Raw genomic sequence first — 20583 nt, 5'->3', positions numbered from 1 at the left:
TACCGCGTACAGCGCGTGTCGGAAACAAAACATTGCCATGACGTAATTACAGCCCTGGAGACTTGTCAATACATAGAAAAGATGGTATCGATTGTACCTTACCAATTCGAGCCGGAGTCTGATGATGAAACGGTTGAACTGGCTGATCGACAAGAGACTGATTCACAAGCACGACTGGAGCAGGACGTTTCTCAGTGGTAAGTGTCAAGTGTTAACAAGTTTGTGGTAATTATTTCTCAGTGGTAAGTGTCAAGTGTTAACAAGTTTGTGGTAATTATAAGATGTGATAAAACAAATTTACTCTCACAGTGTAGGATACAGCGTCTTCTCGACACGATGTTAACCACACGGAAATGTTATAGTTTGTGGGCAGGCAAGTTGGCGACATAAAACGTGGGCAGACATTATGCAAATGTGTTACTTCTTGACGTAGAGCCCTAACAGAATAAGATTTGAATTCCTGACGACTCGTTTAGGCGATAGCGTAGACAATAACTTTATTTATCGTGCACTGTCGGCGTGTTAGTGCATACAGTTTATGTTCACATACAGCTACATGACACACTGCATGAAAGGTAATATTCGAAAAGGCATAATAGGGGCACTTTAAGATTACTGATAATGCATCACTGCAACTCACTGACCTTGTCCAGGTACTGATTAATATTGTCACTTGTGATGGAGGGGTCTGTGATGAACTCAAACAGCTCACGTACAGTCATAACAGCTACATTACGCTTCTGGAAAAAGTCTGAGAGAACCAAAAAAAAATAATTAAAAAATATTTGTTGACATTAATATTAATATCTTATCCTATTCAAAGCTGCACATTACCATTGACATTGCTGCAATCTTTGCGAAGAAACTCTAAAGCATGTGGGTGATCGTGCTCAACGGACTGAGAGACGTCAATGATATAAGCATCTCCGTTATGATACCTGCACACCAGAACACATCAATGCTTAATGTTTTCCTACACTTTCCACTGATCACAGCACAACTGAACATCAGCAAACATTAACTGATGCTTAAAAAAACCTTGTGTACATAAAATAAAGTCAGCTTACAGCATATTGTACTCGCTAAGGTCAGCATGGACCAGACGAGCATCATTGTACATTATTCTCATATTCTGGATGATCTGTAGGTAGAGTTCCCTGGATTTGGATTCGGACAGGACAGCGTTCTTCAGCAGAGGGGCAGGCCTGGGGAATACACTGGAGTGTCATTTAGGAATTTGTTGAAAACTCTGAAACATTGCCATGTTTTGATCAGTTGCCGAGAAGTATTTGTGCATGTGTAAATGGTGAAGGTAAAAGCCCACGTACATGTCATCTCGACCAATGAAGCTCATGACAAGGACGTGACTCCGCAACATGATGGGCTCTGGACTTGGAATCTGTGCGGTCTGTAGTCTTGAGATAAATGGATCCGCATTAGAGACAAAAACCATCATTAAATATGTTCATGAAAAAAAATAAAGTAGTAATAATATTCACCTGATCAAGTTTCTCATTTCCTTCTCAGCCCAAGTGCGCACCATTTTCCTAGGATTGCCCTTGCAATAGCCATGGCGGAACCTAAATCCGGACATAGAATTGGACAGAATTTTGACTATATTTTGACATATTGGACATAGAAATTTGCTGTTTAATGACACACATCAATAAGACTAAATAGGACTAAATGCCTGAACAAAGACATCTGTCTTACCTGAATTCCCCGCTGACATATTTATCTCTGTCTTTGAATAATAGAATTGATGTTTTGTATATTTTGATGGCTCTGCTTTCTCCTTTTGCAGTAGTTGCATGGTAGACATTTGCCTGTGGTACAAAATGCAGGAGAGAAATAAAAAAAACTAGAATAGAATAGCAAAAGAAAAAAAAGCAACATTAACATTAGTTCTTAGTAAAACGACTGATATAAACACAAGATCTCAAGTGTACCAAAAATATAGCAATTGATCATTTTATTCTATTCAACCAGACAAACCAGGGTTATAATAGTTACCTAAATCATTTTTCATTACTTGAAATAAAATAAAAATTAACTGAAATAAAATAATTTATAAAAAAAACAACGTCTCATTTTCAACCTCAAGTACTAAAATAACAGAATAAATGAACTAAAACTAATAAATAGATCAATGACACTAAAATAACATTAAAACAAACTTGCCTCTTTGCCTGTGCTGATACAGCCATTGATCTCTGAAAAGACGCCTCTGCTGAGCATTTTAAACAGAATCATACGTGTACGGGGGTCCAAAACCTGTACAGTCACATTAAAATATCACACTGAATAATGCACCAATCACAACACAGGAGCTCAAGTGAAATCATCACCAATAAATCTTGAGCAAACAACACACCTGTTCAACAGTAGCTCTGTCTGATTTGTCCTTTACTCGAAAACTGCAAAAAATGTATGCGGTTTTTAAGATTAAAAGACTTAAACTTGAATGGAAATCATGTCTGTTATGCTGTTACTTCTAACTAAAAAAATAAAACTATAACTATTAACAATACTTTTTGTTAATTTAAAAGCTGAAATAAAATATACAAATATTAGATGAAAAACGTTTGTTTTATTTTTAATTTTCTTTTAATTACTAAAATTACTAAAACTGAATTAAAAATAAATTAAAAGCTAAATATAAATATATACCAAAAAAACACCAATAAAAGTGACAAAAGCACATGATAAAATGACTAAAGCTAAAACTAAAAAATATATACAAATAAAATCTAATTCAAACTACTATCAAATACTATTATAGTATATAAATAATACTAAAATAAGATTACATACGTGTCTGCTTCCCTCTGCTTTTGCATCACAGTGACTTTATTGATGACAGAATCAGCATAGCTCAGTCTATCTGTGAAACATAGATACTTAAATCAGAAAAAGCACAACTTTTAAATCAGAAAAAGTAAAGCTTTTAGCACATTTTCTCAATATAATATTGGATTAATTAATAATAAGCTCACCAAGGTTTATTTTGTTTTCAAATTTCCTCAGGACTTTGTCTGATGGGGTGGACATCTTTGAGGACTTATTATTAGAATTTTGACGATTAGCCTGGTGAAAAAAAAAAAACATAACTCTCTCTCTCTCTCTATATATATATATATATGACCTATTATCATTTAAACTACACAAATTCTTAGAAACACTGGCCTTGCACAATCCTTCCATAATTATTTATTTATTTATGTTTTAAGGCCATATCAGCAACAATGGCTATATTCATGGCAACATTAACAATATCATTTCAATATACAATATCATTACAATAATATAACATTTTCTTAAGAAACAATCATTATACAAAAACATACAAGAAACAACAATAAGTACTGATCCTTCCATAATGAATACCTGTGGATTATTTCCAGTCCTCGTCGCAGTGTAGCGTTTTGTGAAGTCTCCTCCTGATTCATTCCAATCCCATTCATCGTCCTCTTCCTCATCTTCCTCATCTTCCTCATCATCATAGTCCTCCTCATTTTCGAAGGTCTGTAAAGTGACTTCATGGAGTCGGTTCTCCAGGGAGGGCTTGTCAGGGACGCGATTGATTTCAGCCTCACTGTGAAATACCATACTGTGTAAACTTAACCCATTTAGCATTTGTTACCCAAAATGTTTTATTAATATTATTTGCTGGTGTAATGAGTCACAATAATTCCAGTTTGCCTCTCTGAAAATATGAAACATTCTGTCATATGTAGTACAGCTACTATACGGAGTACACATCACTGATCTATGCATGTTTGTTCTCTATTATAGATCAGTGGCTAGTACACATACTATTTTGGTGTGTATATACCAGTATATTGTTGTTTTTCATGATCGTGGAACCCTGTGATATGACTGACAACATGCCTCTATCAATTTAACCTAATGTAGTTTCATACCTTCCCTCGTCCGCGTCTTCAAACTGCCCTGGTACAACCTGATACATCGCGGTGCTCTAATTTGAAATGTCAAAAAAATGTCGGAATCCTTAAAATATATCTCAACAAAAAAAGAGAATGTAAAGGAACTGACCAAACACTGTCAAAACACGCTTACATACCAACAGCACGCACGCACGCACACCAGCGACTTCTTACTTCCGGCAACGTGGGTAAGGGTGCTGCGAAGGGTCAATGAGCGAACTTGTAACGGCAAGTCATAGGCTGTGTCCGAAATCGCCCCCTATACGCTCATTCACTATTCCCTACATTAGGCAGAGCGCGAACCAACTCGAGTCATACATTGATTTTCAGAAGGCTAATTATCCATGAATTTTTGTACTTCATAAAGATATACTGTTGATATCAAACGTAAACAAAATTAGATTTAACAGGGTTTTTTTTTTTTTTATGTGAGTGGTGCATTTGGGTGGTTGCTAGAATGTTCTGGTATGAGTTACTAATAATAATATTAAATATAAATACTATAATAATAAAATATTTATGTTAATATTATTGAAAAGTTTTAATTGAGAAAAAATGTAGACAGAAAAAATAGAACTTAATTTCTCACTCTTAGTGTACATTTATTGATTGGATGTTTTAGTCGCTTTACAGGGTTGAACAGCAAGGTGAAAAAGCAAAAATCAACGAGTTGTCTGCATCTGAATTAATCTGACAAATATTTGCAATCCATCTGACAAACATGGTCACTGATTATGATAGCGGAATAAATTACAATACTAATTTTTGCAGAAAAGTTTTGGTACAATTAAGGCTAAGGCATACTTTGACCAAATTCAGTCAAATGCTCTTAAATGTAGTGTAGTGAACAGAGCTTGAACTATATACACCAGACAGATTACACAGAAAGATGGTGATTTTGAAAAACCCCTGAGAAAGAGAATAACTGAGAAATTCAAATTAGATTAACATGCAAAATAACTATATTGTCACACCCATCAAATTATACTCTATGGTTTCAATGCTCTCAAATGAATGGATAGTTGAATTGGTTGAAGGTTTCATTAGCTGACAAGCAAAAAGACACACAAAAGATATAATAATCTAAAGCATTTGAATGTACAAAGAATCTGAAAACATACAGAACCTCACAATCTCAAAATTCGACAACATTCATCTTTTTGATTCTCCTCGCTGCAGAAATTGGATTCTACATGGCTTTTCAAAATGACAACCACACGCTTTAGACTGATCAATAAATACCTGCATAAAATGTTCAGTGTTTTCTATCCATATAACTGGGCGCACACACACACTTGTACAAATTTACAAGTACAAACATCATTACACACACACAAAAAAGAAAATGTGTTTTAAATTTCAACAAATATAAAGGCCAGTTCATTTACAATGTTTAAATTGGTTTTAAATCCAAAGACTCACAGCTTTCAAAATGAACCAAACTAGCAAACATTTTGCCACTGAGAGGACTTCAGCCAAATTGACTAAATCTCAAACGAAGTGTTGTGTTGGGCTTCAGGGGTTATCCAAGTCACTCTATTGCAACAACTAGTGTAAAACTGTATGATTTCTGTTTTGTTTTGTTTCAGGGAAGATTGAAAACCTTTCTACATAAACCAGTATGAGGGATACATGTTTAGATGCCTTTTTAGATACTTTTAGAACCGATATCTACCGGATAAATTGATTTTTAGTGTGAACACCAGTGTTGAGGTCAATCCTTGGGAGATTTCCAGTACAAACACAAAACCAAAGAGGCAAACACAAATCACACTTTAAAGATACATAAAATGTACTCTGAATCACACTGACATTAAATACATACTGCGTGACTCTCAGAAGCACTCTTCTCTCTGATGCGCAGGCCTTATAATATGATACTTCACACTACGCCACCAGAAGGCGCTGCTTCAAGCTTTCCAGCCATTTATACTGTCTGCATCATTTGTCAATGAGGCTCAAAGATGGAGGATAATATACAAAGAACAGGCAAATATTGCCGATAAACTGATTGGCTGATGATCACCCAAAATAAAAATGACAGAGCTAAACAGTAATTTTATCCAAAATGTGTATTCAGCCAATCTTGATAATGAAAATGAGTCAGGCACTTCAGCTCTTCAATTCCATAAGACAAAAAAAAAAAAGAAAAGAAAAAGAAACCAAACTCCATACAGATACTAAAAACATACAGAAACTGACTTAAGAATAATACAATTTAATGCTGATATATAAAACTTCTGTTCATCATACAAATGCTTCTAATTTATTGATACAAAGGCTTTATATGATTCATTAAAAATCATATAAATAGGATTAAAATTGCTACTGTCCTGTTATGTGTTGATCCAGATCTTCAGAAAAACAGCATTAAGGCATCAAGAGAAGAATCACTGTGCTTCAGAAACTGTTCTCCAGTCTGCATCTGTCATGCATACTGTATAAGACAAATATCGGCAAAAGCCAGGCTTTGTAACTCCTAGTGTTTGTGGAAGTTTGATAAGCTATGGCACAAAATCAACACAGTGAATTTTCTCTTCACTGATCGGGTGTCTCCATCACTTCCTGAACTGCTACACAGCTATGGACACTGATTTTTGCATGTTCTGGGTCACAGTCTGATTGGGCCTCTACTGAGGCAACTAACGTTTGATGCTGTTCCTGTTCAGCCCCATCTGACTGAGGTTCTTTGTCAGGTTCTTCAGCAGATTCCATCTCCACAGATGTATCTTCAGGGTGCTGTTTCTCCTTAATTTCCTCCATGTGTCCTTCGCTCTCTTCTTCTTGGGGTGCTCCTGCTTTTTCACATTCATTCTCACTCTGGATTGGAGCTGTTGCTTCACTTTGACTTCCAGATGAACATCTGACCTCTTTTCCCTCCAGCATTTCTCCATTATCTCTTGCTCCATCCATTTCTTCATTCATTTCTGCCTCATCTGTCCCTTTTTCATCTGTGGGTTTCTGGTGGACGCGTTGATGCCTCACCAGACTGTGCTTCAGGGTGAAGGTGCGATGACAGGTTTGGCACTTATAAGGTCGCTCACCTACAACAAAAAAGTTCATTTTAGATGCATCAACTTCTTATTTGTTTTTTTGTTTTTATTGGAAGGTATATTTTATTAAAGGGGTCATAGGTTGCCCATTTTCCAAAAGTTGATATGATTCTTTAGGGTCTTAATGAAAAGTCTGTAACATAGTTTGGTTAAAATTTTTCAATGGTAGTGTAAAAAACACCTTTCGTGCCCTGTCAAAAACAGCTCTTTTCAGAGCATGCAGTTTTGTAGCATTTTCCTTTAAATGTTAATGAGCTCTGCTGACCACGCCCCTCTCTTCCAAGCCCTCTCTGAGTGACTGTTTGCCAACACACATTTCAGTTCAAACAACTTGTAAAAGTGCATGTATATGCATCATATGACCCCTTTAATAAATTATGGACAGTAAATAATAACAATAAAAGGCTCCTGATCTTACCAGTATGTGAGCGCATGTGTCTGGTCAGGTCTTGCAGGCTCCAGAAACGTTTGCTGCACACAGCACAGATCTTCTTCCTTTTATCGGTTTTGCCTCCAGCCGGGACGTCCTCCTCTTCCAAAGCCCTGAGCTCTGAGGAAGCAGCCTCTTCTTCATCATCACTCATCTCTTCCCTCTCCTTCTCCTCCTCATCGGCACCACTTTCCACACAGCTGCTGTTCTCGTCCTTTTCATCATCTTCTAACTTTGCGTCCTGCTCCATCTCCTTTCTAGGTGATGTGACTGGGTTTTGAGGAGCAGGTTGGCGTCTTCCCTTTTTGCCTCCATCCTCTGGCTGGACCTCCTGAATGTGAGTTTTCTGGTGCCGGCTGAGAGTGGCTGCATGGCGAAAGGTCTTCTTGCAGGACGCACAGGTGTGGGGGAACTCATCCGGTGGAGAAACTGGTTCAGCTGTTGATTTAGGCTGGTGCTGCTCCACTCCAGAAAGCTTGAAGTCTACAAGCGTTTTGGCGAGGTTCATATCAAGACTGTTATTGCTTTGAGAGTCATCATCATTATTTTCTACTCTCTCAGGGTGTGTTTGGTTTGAGTCTGAGCTGCTGTCTGTTTGTTCAGTGGCTGATTGTCCTGTTTGTTCTGGTGCTTGTTCCGGAGATGAAGCTCTCTCCTCTTGTTTGGGGTTGACAGGGCTCAGATCCACAATATCTCTGGCTACAGGAGGTTCAGTGTCAGATACACTCTCTACCAAGACAAGAAAAGCTTGTTAAGCAAAGCATTTGTCAAGCATTTGGAAAAAATATTAACTGATCTTACTTCATATAGTATACTGTATATGCAAGACCATTAGAGCTACAAAATAATATATAAGATAATGGTTCTGACCAATAGTGCCAGTGCTTCCTTGGGATCCTTCATCAGCCTTAGGTTTGGGTGGAGATCCACTGTTTTGAAGAGTCCGATTAGATATTCCATGTTTGCGGAGCAGGTGGCGCTCACAGTTTGACTTGGTGGAGAAGAATGACTCACACTGAGGACAAGGGTATGGCTTCTGACCTGTGAAATCAATGCACAAAACTGTAACACCCTGAAGAGAGAAACAAAACATTATTGACTCAAATACATTGGATCAAAAAAAAAGTTAATATATACGTTACATAATAAATGTAAAAGTTTGGGGTCGGTAAGATTATTTATTGTTTTTGAAAGAAGTCTCTAATGCTCACTATTTCACTATGGTTGCATTCATTCAATTAAAAATACAGTACAAAGAATAATACTGTGAAATATTATTACAACTTAAAAGAACTGTTTTCTATTTGAATATATCTTAAAATGTAATTTATTTCTGTGATTGCTGAATTTTCAGCAGTCATTACTCCAGTCTTCAGTGTCACATGATCCTTCAGAAATCAGTCTGATATGCTGATTTGGTGCTCAAAAAACATTTCTTATTATCAATGTTGAAAACAGTTGTGCTGCGGCTGCATGGCGAAAGGTCTTCTTGCAGGACGCACAGGTGTGGGGGAACTCATCCGGTGGAGAAACTGGTTCAGCTGTTGATTTAGGCTGGTGCTGCTCCACTCCAGAAAGCTTGAAGTCTACAAGCGTTTTGGCGAGGTTCATATCAAGACTGTTATTGCTTTGAGAGTCATCATCATTATTTTCTACTCTCTCAGGGTGTGTTTGGTTTGAGTCTGAGCTGCTGTCTGTTTGTTCAGTGGCTGATTGTCCTGTTTGTTCTGGTGCTTGTTCCGGAGATGAAGCTCTCTCCTCTTGTTTGGGGTTGACAGGGCTCAGATCCACAATATCTCTGGCTACAGGAGGTTCAGTGTCAGATACACTCTCTACCAAGACAAGAAAAGCTTGTTAAGCAAAGCATTTGTCAAGCATTTGGAAAAAATATTAACTGATCTTACTTCATATAGTATACTGTATATGCAAGACCATTAGAGCTACAAAATAATATATAAGATAATGGTTCTGACCAATAGTGCCAGTGCTTCCTTGGGATCCTTCATCAGCCTTAGGTTTGGGTGGAGATCCACTGTTTTGAAGAGTCCGATTAGATATTCCATGTTTGCGGAGCAGGTGGCGCTCACAGTTTGACTTGGTGGAGAAGAATGACTCACACTGAGGACAAGGGTATGGCTTCTGACCTGTGAAATCAATGCACAAAACTGTAACACCCTGAAGAGAGAAACAAAACATTATTGACTCAAATACATTGGATCAAAAAAAAAGTTAATATATACGTTACATAATAAATGTAAAAGTTTGGGGTCGGTAAGATTATTTATTGTTTTTGAAAGAAGTCTCTAATGCTCACTATTTCACTATGGTTGCATTCATTCAATTAAAAATACAGTACAAAGAATAATACTGTGAAATATTATTACAACTTAAAAGAACTGTTTTCTATTTGAATATATCTTAAAATGTAATTTATTTCTGTGATTGCTGAATTTTCAGCAGTCATTACTCCAGTCTTCAGTGTCACATGATCCTTCAGAAATCAGTCTGATATGCTGATTTGGTGCTCAAAAAACATTTCTTATTATCAATGTTGAAAACAGTTGTGCTGCTTAATATTTTTGTGGAAACCATAATACATTTTTTAGGATTCTTTGATAAATAAACTAAGAAAGTTAAAAAACAGCATTTATCAAAAACAGAATTCTTTTGTTACATTAAAAATGTTTTTACTGTCACTGTTGATCAATATAATGCATCCTTGCTGACTAAAAGTATTCATTTCTTAAAAAAAGACTCCAAACAGTAGTGTAAATCATTATAGACAGTGATTGAATTTCAAAGCTTACCAACTTCAGCATGTTTGTTCACTCTGCATTACTGTGAGGATTATCTAATTGAATTACTGAAATAAATGAACTTTTCCACGACATTCTAATTTATTGAGATGCACCTGTAGAGTCTGAAATGGTTGAAGAACAATTCCAGCTAAATGGCTGACAAATGAAATAGTTTACAACATTTAACACATTCTGTAACCTCCACTTTCCTAAGAATGGTATGTAGCTCACTGTATTGTAGGACAGAGTAAATAAAGTGCTTTATGGCATAATTTATGAATTGTAAACAGTGTCTCACCTGTGTGTGTTAACATATGCCTTTGCAATGAGCTGGCCCAAGGGAACAGACGTGGGCAGTATGGACAGGTCATTTTCTGCACTGAATTCGAATAAGCGTTCTTCTTTCCTTTGTTCTGTGAAGGTTTCTTTGGCTTATCCTCTCGTCCCTCTTTTGCCTCCTCATTGACGGACTGCTTCTCTTTCTCCTCCTTCATTGGCTCCATCTGACTGGGTTGTAAGTAGGGGCTGAATTTATTTGAGTCAGTGGTAGCTAGCATTTTCTCCACACTGGGAAACTCGCCACTTGACTCCAGGTCAATGCCACAGCCTGCTGGTGTTCTCGGATCACAGATCTCCTCCTGAAACGGTCTCTTCTTGCCTCTCTTCTTTGAGTTATCAGAAGAGCCATTTTGAATGGAATCCAGTTTGGTGGTGCTTAAGGGACCCTTCTTCTCACTTAGTGTATTAAAATCCATTGCACTAACACTGTTTTTGCCATCTATTCCTGTTTCGATCAACACTGGAGTAGCTGACACGGATGAGATGATCTGCGCAATGGAGGCCAGTGGTGCCATTTCAGTACTGGAAACCGAAGATGGTTTGGGTAGCAATGGCTTCAAGCGAGTAAAAGGCTTAGTAAGGTCACTGGATAGAGCAGAGGCCAGGCTTGAAATGGAGACTGGGAGAGCTGCAAGAAGACCAGGGGTCGTTTCCAGGGTCTGTTCTTTCTTGATGTCTTGATGATTCAGAGATATGCTCTGAGGCAGTTCTTTCATCATTCTCTTCATCTCAGGATCCTTAGGTATCGAGAGATCAATGGGCTCCATAGAGCAGTCATTAAACAGAGGAGATGCTGTTCCTTCAAGTTTAACATTTGAGGCAATCGTTTTTTGAGATTTGCTAGAGAAATCTAAAGGCTGGTCCTGGTCCTCAACAGGTCCAGAGAAAGGACCTACATTCTGAGGAATGGTGCTGTTAACCAGCCCATTTGAGGTTGGAGGGTTGGCTTGAGTGGTGGCCTCTCCTCCAACCGGTACAAGACTTTTGATGTGTTCTTCAATTTCCCTTTCTGGAACATCTGGGTGGTGCTTCAGCAAATGGTGAATACAGTTCCTTTTGGCGAGAAACGCTGCCCCACATTGCTTACACTCAAATGGCTTACGCTGACATCCATTGTGCGTTCGCAGGTGAATCTGAAGTGCTCTGTAATTCTTAAGGTCCTGCCCACAAAATCGACAAGATGTGTTACCGGCACCGGCTGTATCAAGGAGGTCTAGTGTGCTGCCTCCAATTACACCACTTACACTAGAGGAGGTGGTTACATATTCAATGTTTTTCTCGATGTCTTTGCGGGTGTTCTTCATGTGTTTCTTGCGCAAATGACGCTCACAGTTGGCCTTCACAGTGAAAGGGTAGTGACAGAGGCGGCAGATGTATGGCCGCTCACCGCTATGTGTTCTGAAATGTCGAATCAGCGTTGCTTTGTCAGGAGCGGCGTAGCTACAAATGGTGCATTGGTATGGTGACGCTCCCAGATGGTGACGCATATGAGCCTGGAGGCCACCTAAGAAGGAAAAAACTTCTTTGCAGAACCGACAAGGGTACTCGGTCTTGGCTGTCTTCTTGCCCACAACTCTCGATTCTTTCTCTTTGCCGTCAAACTCCTCTTGCTTTCCAGTTTCATATGAGATTATCGTGTTTCCTATGACATCTGGCCCCAGTTGAGTAGTCTCCCAGTTGGTAGGAGAGGACGAGGTTGAGGACGAAGTGGAGACTGATGACTGTCTGGCAGTTCTCACTTGTTGACCTGTTTGGGGTGGAAGGCTAGGACTGATGTTGCCCGATGAGGCTTGTTGGGCATTCATGACGGGCGGAGGGGGTGTGGAGGCACCCATGCTGGATCGAGGAGTGATTAAGGGCTTTTGCTTCAGAGAAGCAATCTGTTTGGGGTCCACCTGTATAGGACTGCCCAGACCTTTGGCAAGCAAGGACAAAGACATCTGAGGTGGCACAGAGGCTGCAAGCTTAAGGATTTGTTCAATGTCTGCCAGCTCCACCGCAGCTTGACCACTTATTGGGACAAACATACCACTACTGACGACACCATGGAGCGGCTGTAGAGACAGGACGCCGAGGGCGGCATTCTTGTTCACGGCTTGAAGTGAGACGGGTTCCAAAATTGAGATGCTGGGATCTCTGCTGCTTTCTTGAGGTAGATTTGTTGAAGGTGTCTCAACATGAATGAAGTGAATGCTGTCTAAAATTTTCTGTTGAATTTGCTCTTCTGATTTCTCTGGCTTGACCAAGGAGGAGTGTTGGAGACCCAGGCACTCCATAAAACCGTTTTTCCCATCTGAACTGGTACTATCAACATGTGATACTAGTTCATTGACCTCCTTGGAATCCGTGAAATGGGAGTTAACTTTGGGTGCATCCATAACATCATCTGCATTATGTTCCTGAGGTTCAGTGCAGGTGTCTGCACTACATTTGTGTGAGGATTTGTGGAGATCCAGAGCCTGCTGAATAGGGAAGGCCTTGTTGCAGTCCTCACAAACAAATTTGTGGAACTTGCTAGAGCATCTGCGCAAATTAGTCTCACACCAGACCTGAATAAATAAAACAAATTATCTTCTGTCATCATCCAAAAAAGGAATAAAGTGATTATTTCCTATGTAATGTATTTACAAGTCTTTACCTGTGCAATTTGGGGAAATTTCTGACAGCTGAAGTCAATGAAAGCCAAGTCACCAAACCCCAGAGGGATAGAGGGGTTATTCTGAATAAAGGGTCGTCCAGAGGGGTCAGTGGGAAGCTGCTTATGAATGACGGTGTTATGACGCAGAAGACCACGATGTGTGCGAAAGGTAATGCAACAAATGTTACACCTAGGATTAGAAGAAACAGTCAGAAACAGTAAATATATTACATATATATATACACAGGAATACAACGTCCTAAGCCTACCTGAGTGTAGTGTCAGGATGTGTGTCTATGTGTGTTTCCAGATCATATTTACAGTTGAATGTCTTAAAGCAGATGGGACAGTGAAGAATCTCTTCTTCACTCTTAACAGAATCATCCTCTCCAGACTTTTGTATCAACATCACCTAAACACAAGACAGTTTGTTTGCATATAACTTCAGAAGTACAGGCACAATAAATTCCAAAAGTCATTTAAACTCTGACTGTTTTCACTGAAAAACCTTTTTAACTGGTGGCTCCTCAGCCTGCTCCACTTCATCCTCTACATTAGGCTTCCTCTTAGGGAGTCGTCGACGGGTGTTTAGTTGGGAATAACTGGATGTAGGAATACTGTTTGCATCTTTTTCATGAATTTTCATGTGCCTGCAGAAATACATAACCAGTCATTTCAGGCCATGTTCTGTCTATTAACAATCATCATAAAAATAAGAGAAATTAAAATGCTTCATTACGCAAAATCCATAGGCGCTCCTTACTGACTTACATTTGTGTTTACTGTACTGTAAACTGCATTTGAGGTGTTTGAGGGGAAAAAACAAACAAAAATGAGTGCTGTCAAAATTAACGTGTTATGCATGCAATACATTTTTTTTTTCAGTTTAACGTGTTAAAAATATGTAACGCAATTAACGCGGGGCGGAGCTAGGGTTGGCCACCCCACTCACAACTGCTGCTTCTGTCACTTTTTTCTTGACAAGAATTGCGTTTATTTAGACACAGAACGTCTTTACGACCACATCAAACGGGATATTTTCAGATGTGCACTCAAACTTCACCTCAGCGCCAGCGAGTGCTACGTGCATGCAATGTCGTGGTCAGTTAAGTCATGAAGTTACCAAAAAAGTCAATTAAAGCTGCCTTAAAATGGAGCATACATGTAAATATTTGTTATATATGAGTCACATTAAAGAACATATCTCTGAAATGCAGTGGTTTTCAAAACTCCCTCATCTAACACACCCGATTCAACTCATCAGCTCATTAGAGACTTTAAGTCCTGAAGTGAGGCAGAAAAGTTAAAGAGTTGTGAAAAAATACGATGCGTGTGTTTAGAATTTAGTGTTTGATAACTTTATTAAATTTCTGTACATTTCCTTCTTCACAGGTAAATATGACATTTATTTGAAATGGGTTTATGTGAAGATTGTTTTAAGTTTACTTAAATAAGAAGTTATTTTTTAAAGTCTAATAAATGTTAAAATTGAATTGCTATAGTCTATGGTTAAATATTAGGGAAAAAAACTATTTCATAGAGACATTAGTAGTATTGTTAAAAAATGACATTAAACAAATATTAAAATTGTTTCTACATTAATTTGAAGATTGAATGTGAAATTATTGCAATATAAAAGTATATTTAAAAACTTTAATGTTAGGTGGGATTAATCACGATTAATTTCAGAAAAAAATTTGAGATTAATTAGTTAATTTTTTTAATAGATTGACAGCACTAATAAAAATAAATAAATAAATTAATTAATTAAGAATACTACGGATTACTCTTAAGATATTTTGCATTCTGACATAATTTTTTAGGACAGCTAATCTTAATTAAGTTCAATTCTCATTATAGCAATGTGAAATCCAGAGTCCCATTTTCATTATTGCAACCTTATTGTATAGAAGATCAACATATACAATTTAAAATGTAAAATTAGCTGTTTTAATCGTAACCCAGTAAAATGACTACTATAAAATGACTGTTACAATAATCAGGGTTCATTTAAATCTTTAACCTCATCCATGTTAAACGTTCTCCGTTTTAATCTTGATGTGATGGCACCAGGGCCACTGGAATACTTCAATAATTAATGCAAAATACAGAGGGGAGTGACTAGGTGGGGTAAATGCAATTATATGGCCAGCAGAGGTCAGAGGTAATGTGTGGAGGCAAAGTGCTGGGAGTCGCATTACGACATGCTGGAACGTGTGCACCCCTCACCCTCCTACACTTTCACAGAAACAAACCCACCTTTCAGGTTCAACCAGATACAAGGCCCCCGATGCTTATGTGCAGCTGTGTTTCATTGAAAATGGTTGACCGTCTATATACGGTGTGCACATTTTCTAATTAATGTGTTTGCATTGTGGTGTGTACAGTTAATGGTCATGCACTGAGTGTATGGAACTGTAAAGGAAGGATAAATGTCAGCAGACCCAGTGGTAAGATTCTTGTTTTACATTCTGCAGCCAAAGATATTAATAGCAGAGAGGCAGAGTGATGGTCACCCACATGTGGACCCAACCCTGACAGCCTGAATCCTGTTCCATCTCATGTCTTTGGCCACAGCAAAAAAAACTAAAAAACATGTTGATACCATACAGACTAAAACAGTATCAGCATAATTATGTTATCACGCAACCATAATTCCAGTTCTTGCAATTTCTTGTCACATGCCACTTAATCATGTTGTGGTTTTGTGTTTGCACTGAGTAAATGTTTCCTTCTGCAGTGCTTCATCAATATTGCCAGAGGGCAGTGTGGGAAAAACTCAGCTGCATGATTTAACATTATGCCAAGCAAAGTTGTTTTTGTCGAGTTATGTAATATATGACAGGATAAGGTTAAAAATGATCCATAATGTGCCATCCAAAAAATATGTTCAGCACCCCTCTCCCAGCCCCCTGCCTTTTCTCCCTCCCTCACTCACACACACAAACTTCTTCCACCCCCATCTGGAATGCCTGCATGTCTCAACTGCACAAGGAAGCCCTCTATGCACATCCCATCAACACAAATAAAAAGAGTCACACATCAAACCCTCGACCACAAAGACACATGAAAAGAAAGCATGGACACAGAACAATCTTTCCAAATTTAGGTGACATGAAAGAAAGAAGCCACCAGCCATCAATATAAGTCAGCCTTGAGAATCAGGCCTCTCACATCACATGCAGACATTCCTTCATCCCTCCCGACCCTCCCTCTGCACCCTCCTCCACAAACCTACAGCTACTTCTATTAATGCAGGCTGCAACGTTTTGTTAACACTTATTTCTTTAGGTCACAAATAATACAGTTTAACATAGTTGAAACCTAAAAGTGGTATTAATATACAGTGCCGTGAAAAGGTTTTTGCCCCCTTCCTGTTTTTTTAATTTTTTGCATATTTGTCACACTTAAAAGATTCAGATCATCAAACCAATTTTAATATTACGCAAAGATAATGCAAGTAAATACAAAATGCAGTTTTTAAATGATAATTTCATTTATTAAGGGAAAAAAGCTGTCCAAACCTGCCTGGCCCTACGTGAAAAAGTAATTGCCCCCTAAATCTAATAACTGGTTGCGCCCCCCTTTGCAGCAACAACTGCTAATGTGGTTAATCACAGTTCTTTCATGATTTAAGAGGAGGGGCAAATAATTTTTCACGTAGGGAGGTAGGTTTGGACAGCTTTTTTCCCTTAATAAATTAAATCATAATTTCAAAACTGCAGTTTGTATTTACTCAGGTTATCTTTGTGTAATATTAAAATTTGTTTGATGATCTGAATCTTTTAAGTGTGACAAATATGCAAACAAGTAAAAAAACAGGAAGGGGGCAAAAACTTTTTCACACCACTGTAATGCCTGGAAATATTTAGATTTTTTCCTGTAATTTCCTGCATTCCCAAACTTTTTTATCAGTCGAACCCCTTTGACCTGAAATATTTACTTGATGTATCCCCTTAAGATTTTAAGTTAATATTTCAATAATTTAACAATGCATTTGTATGTTAAAGGTTCTCTAATATCGGTTAATGACCACATGACAAGCATGCAAACAAAATATTTCCTCTTTTTTATAGTAAGTGTTTTATTTATTAAAATGGTACATTTTTATAATTGAATTAATTATTAGCTTTTCATCAACTGTCCTATCGTTTCTCTTCTCTTGTCTTTAAAGAAATGTAATGTGTTCAATACAAATTAAACTCTATAAACAGTATCTATGGCATAATGTTGATTACCACAGATTACCATCGTTTTATGGAAATCAAGTTGCTTACTGACCTTGTAAAGTTTGTATATGTGTAAAGTTATATCCAATACACAATGATCAAAATATCAGAAAAGCACTATTTATATAGAGTATAAAAGTGTCTCCACTTCAAAATGGATGATTTAGATAACGCTACAGCTTAAATTATAAACATTATATAATTAATTATAATTCATTTTTGTTTGTTAACAAAAATAAAAGCTTCACATTTTGGCTTTTAAACGCTGTGTAATTCCTGATTTATAGGCGCGCTACTGTAACCAATATTTTTGATTTAAAACAAACAAAAACTGAGGGTTAAGTCAAAATTATTTTCTTTGGTACTGAATATTATTTCACATATTCTGTTGATAGAGCTTGACTTTTAGGGATATATTAATGAAAATAATCCATGCAGCTTAACAGGAAAAAGGATACTCTATTGTGTATCATTGTGAGCCAGTGAAGAGGCTAGCCTATACTTACATAAAAGTTAAACATCTACAGTTTTAAAAACACTGTCTGACCATTTACCTGTGCATGTTCCCATTGGTAGTGAAAGTCTGACTACATATCACACACTTGTATGGCCTCTCTCCACTGTGAACCAGCATGTGGCGGTCCAGAGAACTGGCCGAGCTCAAAGCCTTCCCACAGATACTGCAGGAGTGGTCAGTGCCCCCACTATCTGTGTTATGCTGCAAGAAAAAAAAAAAGGCACACATGTGAATATACTGATATATAGTCTATATATAATATATAAAGAAATAAGTATAATACATATTCGGTTTGAGTAAAATTCTGATCTAATGATTTTAAGACAAATTGTTGTGGTTCAGTAAACAGGTGTACATGTAGGGATGTTCTGGTATGTTTGTGTAAGAGAGAGTGTGCACCTGTCTGATATGCATGGTGAACTGGTGCTGTGTCATGCAGTTTTTGTTACATAGGGGGCAAACGAAGCTTGAGCGTTCGTCTTTGACTTCCTGTAGCAGACACAAAGACAAGACACATTTTAGTTACAATGTACTAAATTATATAGTTGATTAGTATGACATTTTACATAATTTTATATACATATTTGACTAGATTTCAACAACATTGCAGTGTTTAACAGTACAATCATACCTAAGGTGTCCCATTTAACTATTTTCTTTTCAAAAAATATAAATATATATTTTTTGTAATAAGTTCAGCATAACAAAATGTTTAAAAAATATTCTCTATTTTGTTTGAGTATTTTCATTTTATATATATATATATATATATATATATACATATATACACACATACACACACACACACTTATATACAGTGGAGATCAAAATTAGAGAACAATCTATAAATACTTGATTTTTTCTGAAATATTGTTAATCTTCATCGCTCAAAATTTGAAGGAAAATTAGCTGTAGGTATACCACTGTTCTACTAACATGTTTGACAAAATATCCAAAGCATTTCAACAAAAAAAAAAATTATTTTGTGGAAAACACCGTGATCAAAATTAGAGAACAGTAATCACTGTAGTATAAAAGAAGATTACAACTAAAATTTTGGAGGGTTACAGCTGTCAGAAATTAGTAGGAAGTGTAGAGGCCCTTGCTTTGAATGACTTCAGCACATCTGAGGCCGCGAGACATCACTAGTTTCTCTCACTGCGCTGGTGTGATCTTGGTCCACTCTTCTTCCACTCTCTTCCATAGTTTGTTGACTGTAGTGGGTTTTGTAGCCATAACTTTGTCACCACAGATTTTCCAGAGAATTTCAATCAGGAATCTGAGCCAGCCATTTCATTATTTAAATGTTTTCAGCTTCAAGGAAGTGATTTACCTGTTTTGCAGTGTGACAGGAGTATTAACTTGCATGAAAATTGCGGGCGAATTGTGAGATGCTTGCAGGAAAGGAAAGGCATGTTGCTGCAGGAGGTTCTGATAAACATTTGCATTCACTCTGCCATGTGTCTGTATAAGAGGCCCAACTCCTGCTGCAGAAAACATCCCCCAAACCATGACACTTCCTTCTCCAGCTTTCACAGACTTCTTTACGCACTTTGGGTTCAGTCTTTCCTCAGTTTGACGCCAAACAGTGTTTCCCACCGGACCCAAATAAATTAAACTTGCTCTCATCACTAAAGTGAACTTTGGACCAGTTCACCTCTCTCCACACAACATGATCCACAGCAAAGGTGAGCTTAGCCTTTTCATTCTTTCTGCTGATGAGAGGCTTGGTCACTGCAGAGTGCACTTTCAGTCCGACTTCTCTTAAACATCCAGAGACAGATCCTTACCCTGTTCAGTGCTGAACTGGCAAGCAGTTCCAGAACTTTAAACCAGTTCACCTCTCTCCACACAACATGATCCACAGCAAAGGTGAGCTTAGCCTTTTCATTCTTTCTGCTGATGAGAGGCTTGGTCACTGCAGAGTGCACTTTCAGTCCGACTTCTCTTAAACATCCAGAGACAGATCCTTACCCTGTTCAGTGCTGAACTGGCAAGCAGTTCCAGCTGCAGTGTTGAACCGATTCCCCATTGAAAGTCATTTCCAAGCATTATCCTGTCTTCCCGTGCATTTGTTTTGCGTGGACGACCAGCCTTTTTGGGAGACTTGAATTAATTACTGTCATTGTAAATCTGCAGGATTCGAGAAATCACAGATTTGGACAGACCTGCTTCTCTTGCAGTGGCTGAAAGGGTCATCCCTTTGGCCTTCATCTGGACATACTTCTGTCGCAGGGTTTCAGTCACCTTAGAGCGGCTCGCCATCTTGCAATATCAGTGAAAATTGGAGGAATGCTGCCAGTTAAACAGGGTTTGTCATGTAATCAAGGACATTAGCACCAGGCACCAGATTAACACCAATAACTTAGAGGTATCTGAAAGTGTTCTCTAATTTTGATCAGTTCTTTTTCAAATATCTCTATTTTTTTAATCAACAGTTTTTTTTAAACTGTTCTTCAGAATACGATTAATTTATGAAATATGCTTAAAAACTGGCCTTCTACTCCTGTTAGGATAACTCCAAATAAGACTGAGCAGTGACCTTAAAATTTAGGAAATTGTAGGTTGTTCTCTAATTTTGATCTCCATTGTATATATATATATATATATATATATATATAAATAAGAAAAA

At 37.7% G+C, this 20583-nt stretch overlaps 2 protein-coding genes across 2 annotated transcripts in view; both read right to left on the bottom strand.

The window, feature by feature from the left end:
* The window catches only part of riok1 (RIO kinase 1 (yeast)), an 11494-nt gene extending 7314 nt beyond the window's left edge, over positions 1 to 4180 (bottom strand). The window contains exons 1-13 of the mRNA XM_016525040.1: positions 4085 to 4180; positions 3924 to 3979; positions 3388 to 3595; positions 2997 to 3087; positions 2815 to 2884; positions 2375 to 2417; positions 2182 to 2274; positions 1714 to 1826; positions 1500 to 1580; positions 1329 to 1415; positions 1068 to 1205; positions 835 to 938; positions 645 to 751 (exon numbers count right to left, since the gene is read on the bottom strand). Coding sequence (XP_016380526.1) covers positions 645 to 751; positions 835 to 938; positions 1068 to 1205; positions 1329 to 1415; positions 1500 to 1580; positions 1714 to 1826; positions 2182 to 2274; positions 2375 to 2417; positions 2815 to 2884; positions 2997 to 3087; positions 3388 to 3595; positions 3924 to 3970 — 1182 coding nt within the window. The 5' untranslated portion in view covers positions 3971 to 3979; positions 4085 to 4180. The remainder of the gene's footprint in view (positions 1 to 644; positions 752 to 834; positions 939 to 1067; positions 1206 to 1328; positions 1416 to 1499; positions 1581 to 1713; positions 1827 to 2181; positions 2275 to 2374; positions 2418 to 2814; positions 2885 to 2996; positions 3088 to 3387; positions 3596 to 3923; positions 3980 to 4084) is intronic.
* A 1940-nt stretch (positions 4181 to 6120) lies between these two features.
* LOC107718094 (ras-responsive element-binding protein 1-like) overlaps positions 6121 to 20583 on the bottom strand; it is a 38850-nt gene continuing 24387 nt past the window's right edge. Inside the window, exons 5-14 of the mRNA XM_016525039.1 lie at positions 18351 to 18440; positions 17989 to 18152; positions 13714 to 13855; positions 13475 to 13617; positions 13206 to 13395; positions 10527 to 13116; positions 9404 to 9574; positions 9050 to 9262; positions 7419 to 7979; positions 6121 to 6991 (exon numbers count right to left, since the gene is read on the bottom strand). Of these exons, the coding sequence (XP_016380525.1) occupies positions 6486 to 6991; positions 7419 to 7979; positions 9050 to 9262; positions 9404 to 9574; positions 10527 to 13116; positions 13206 to 13395; positions 13475 to 13617; positions 13714 to 13855; positions 17989 to 18152; positions 18351 to 18440 (4770 nt within the window). The 3' untranslated portion in view covers positions 6121 to 6485. The remainder of the gene's footprint in view (positions 6992 to 7418; positions 7980 to 9049; positions 9263 to 9403; positions 9575 to 10526; positions 13117 to 13205; positions 13396 to 13474; positions 13618 to 13713; positions 13856 to 17988; positions 18153 to 18350; positions 18441 to 20583) is intronic.

This window comes from Sinocyclocheilus rhinocerous, unplaced genomic scaffold (genome assembly GCF_001515625.1).
Source record: "Sinocyclocheilus rhinocerous isolate Xijiao unplaced genomic scaffold, SAMN03320098_v1.1 scaffold480, whole genome shotgun sequence".
Taxonomy (NCBI): domain Eukaryota; kingdom Metazoa; phylum Chordata; class Actinopteri; order Cypriniformes; family Cyprinidae; genus Sinocyclocheilus; species Sinocyclocheilus rhinocerous.
The sequence above is the reverse complement of the archived record's forward strand: the minus strand, read 5'-3'. Positions and strand labels throughout refer to the sequence as shown.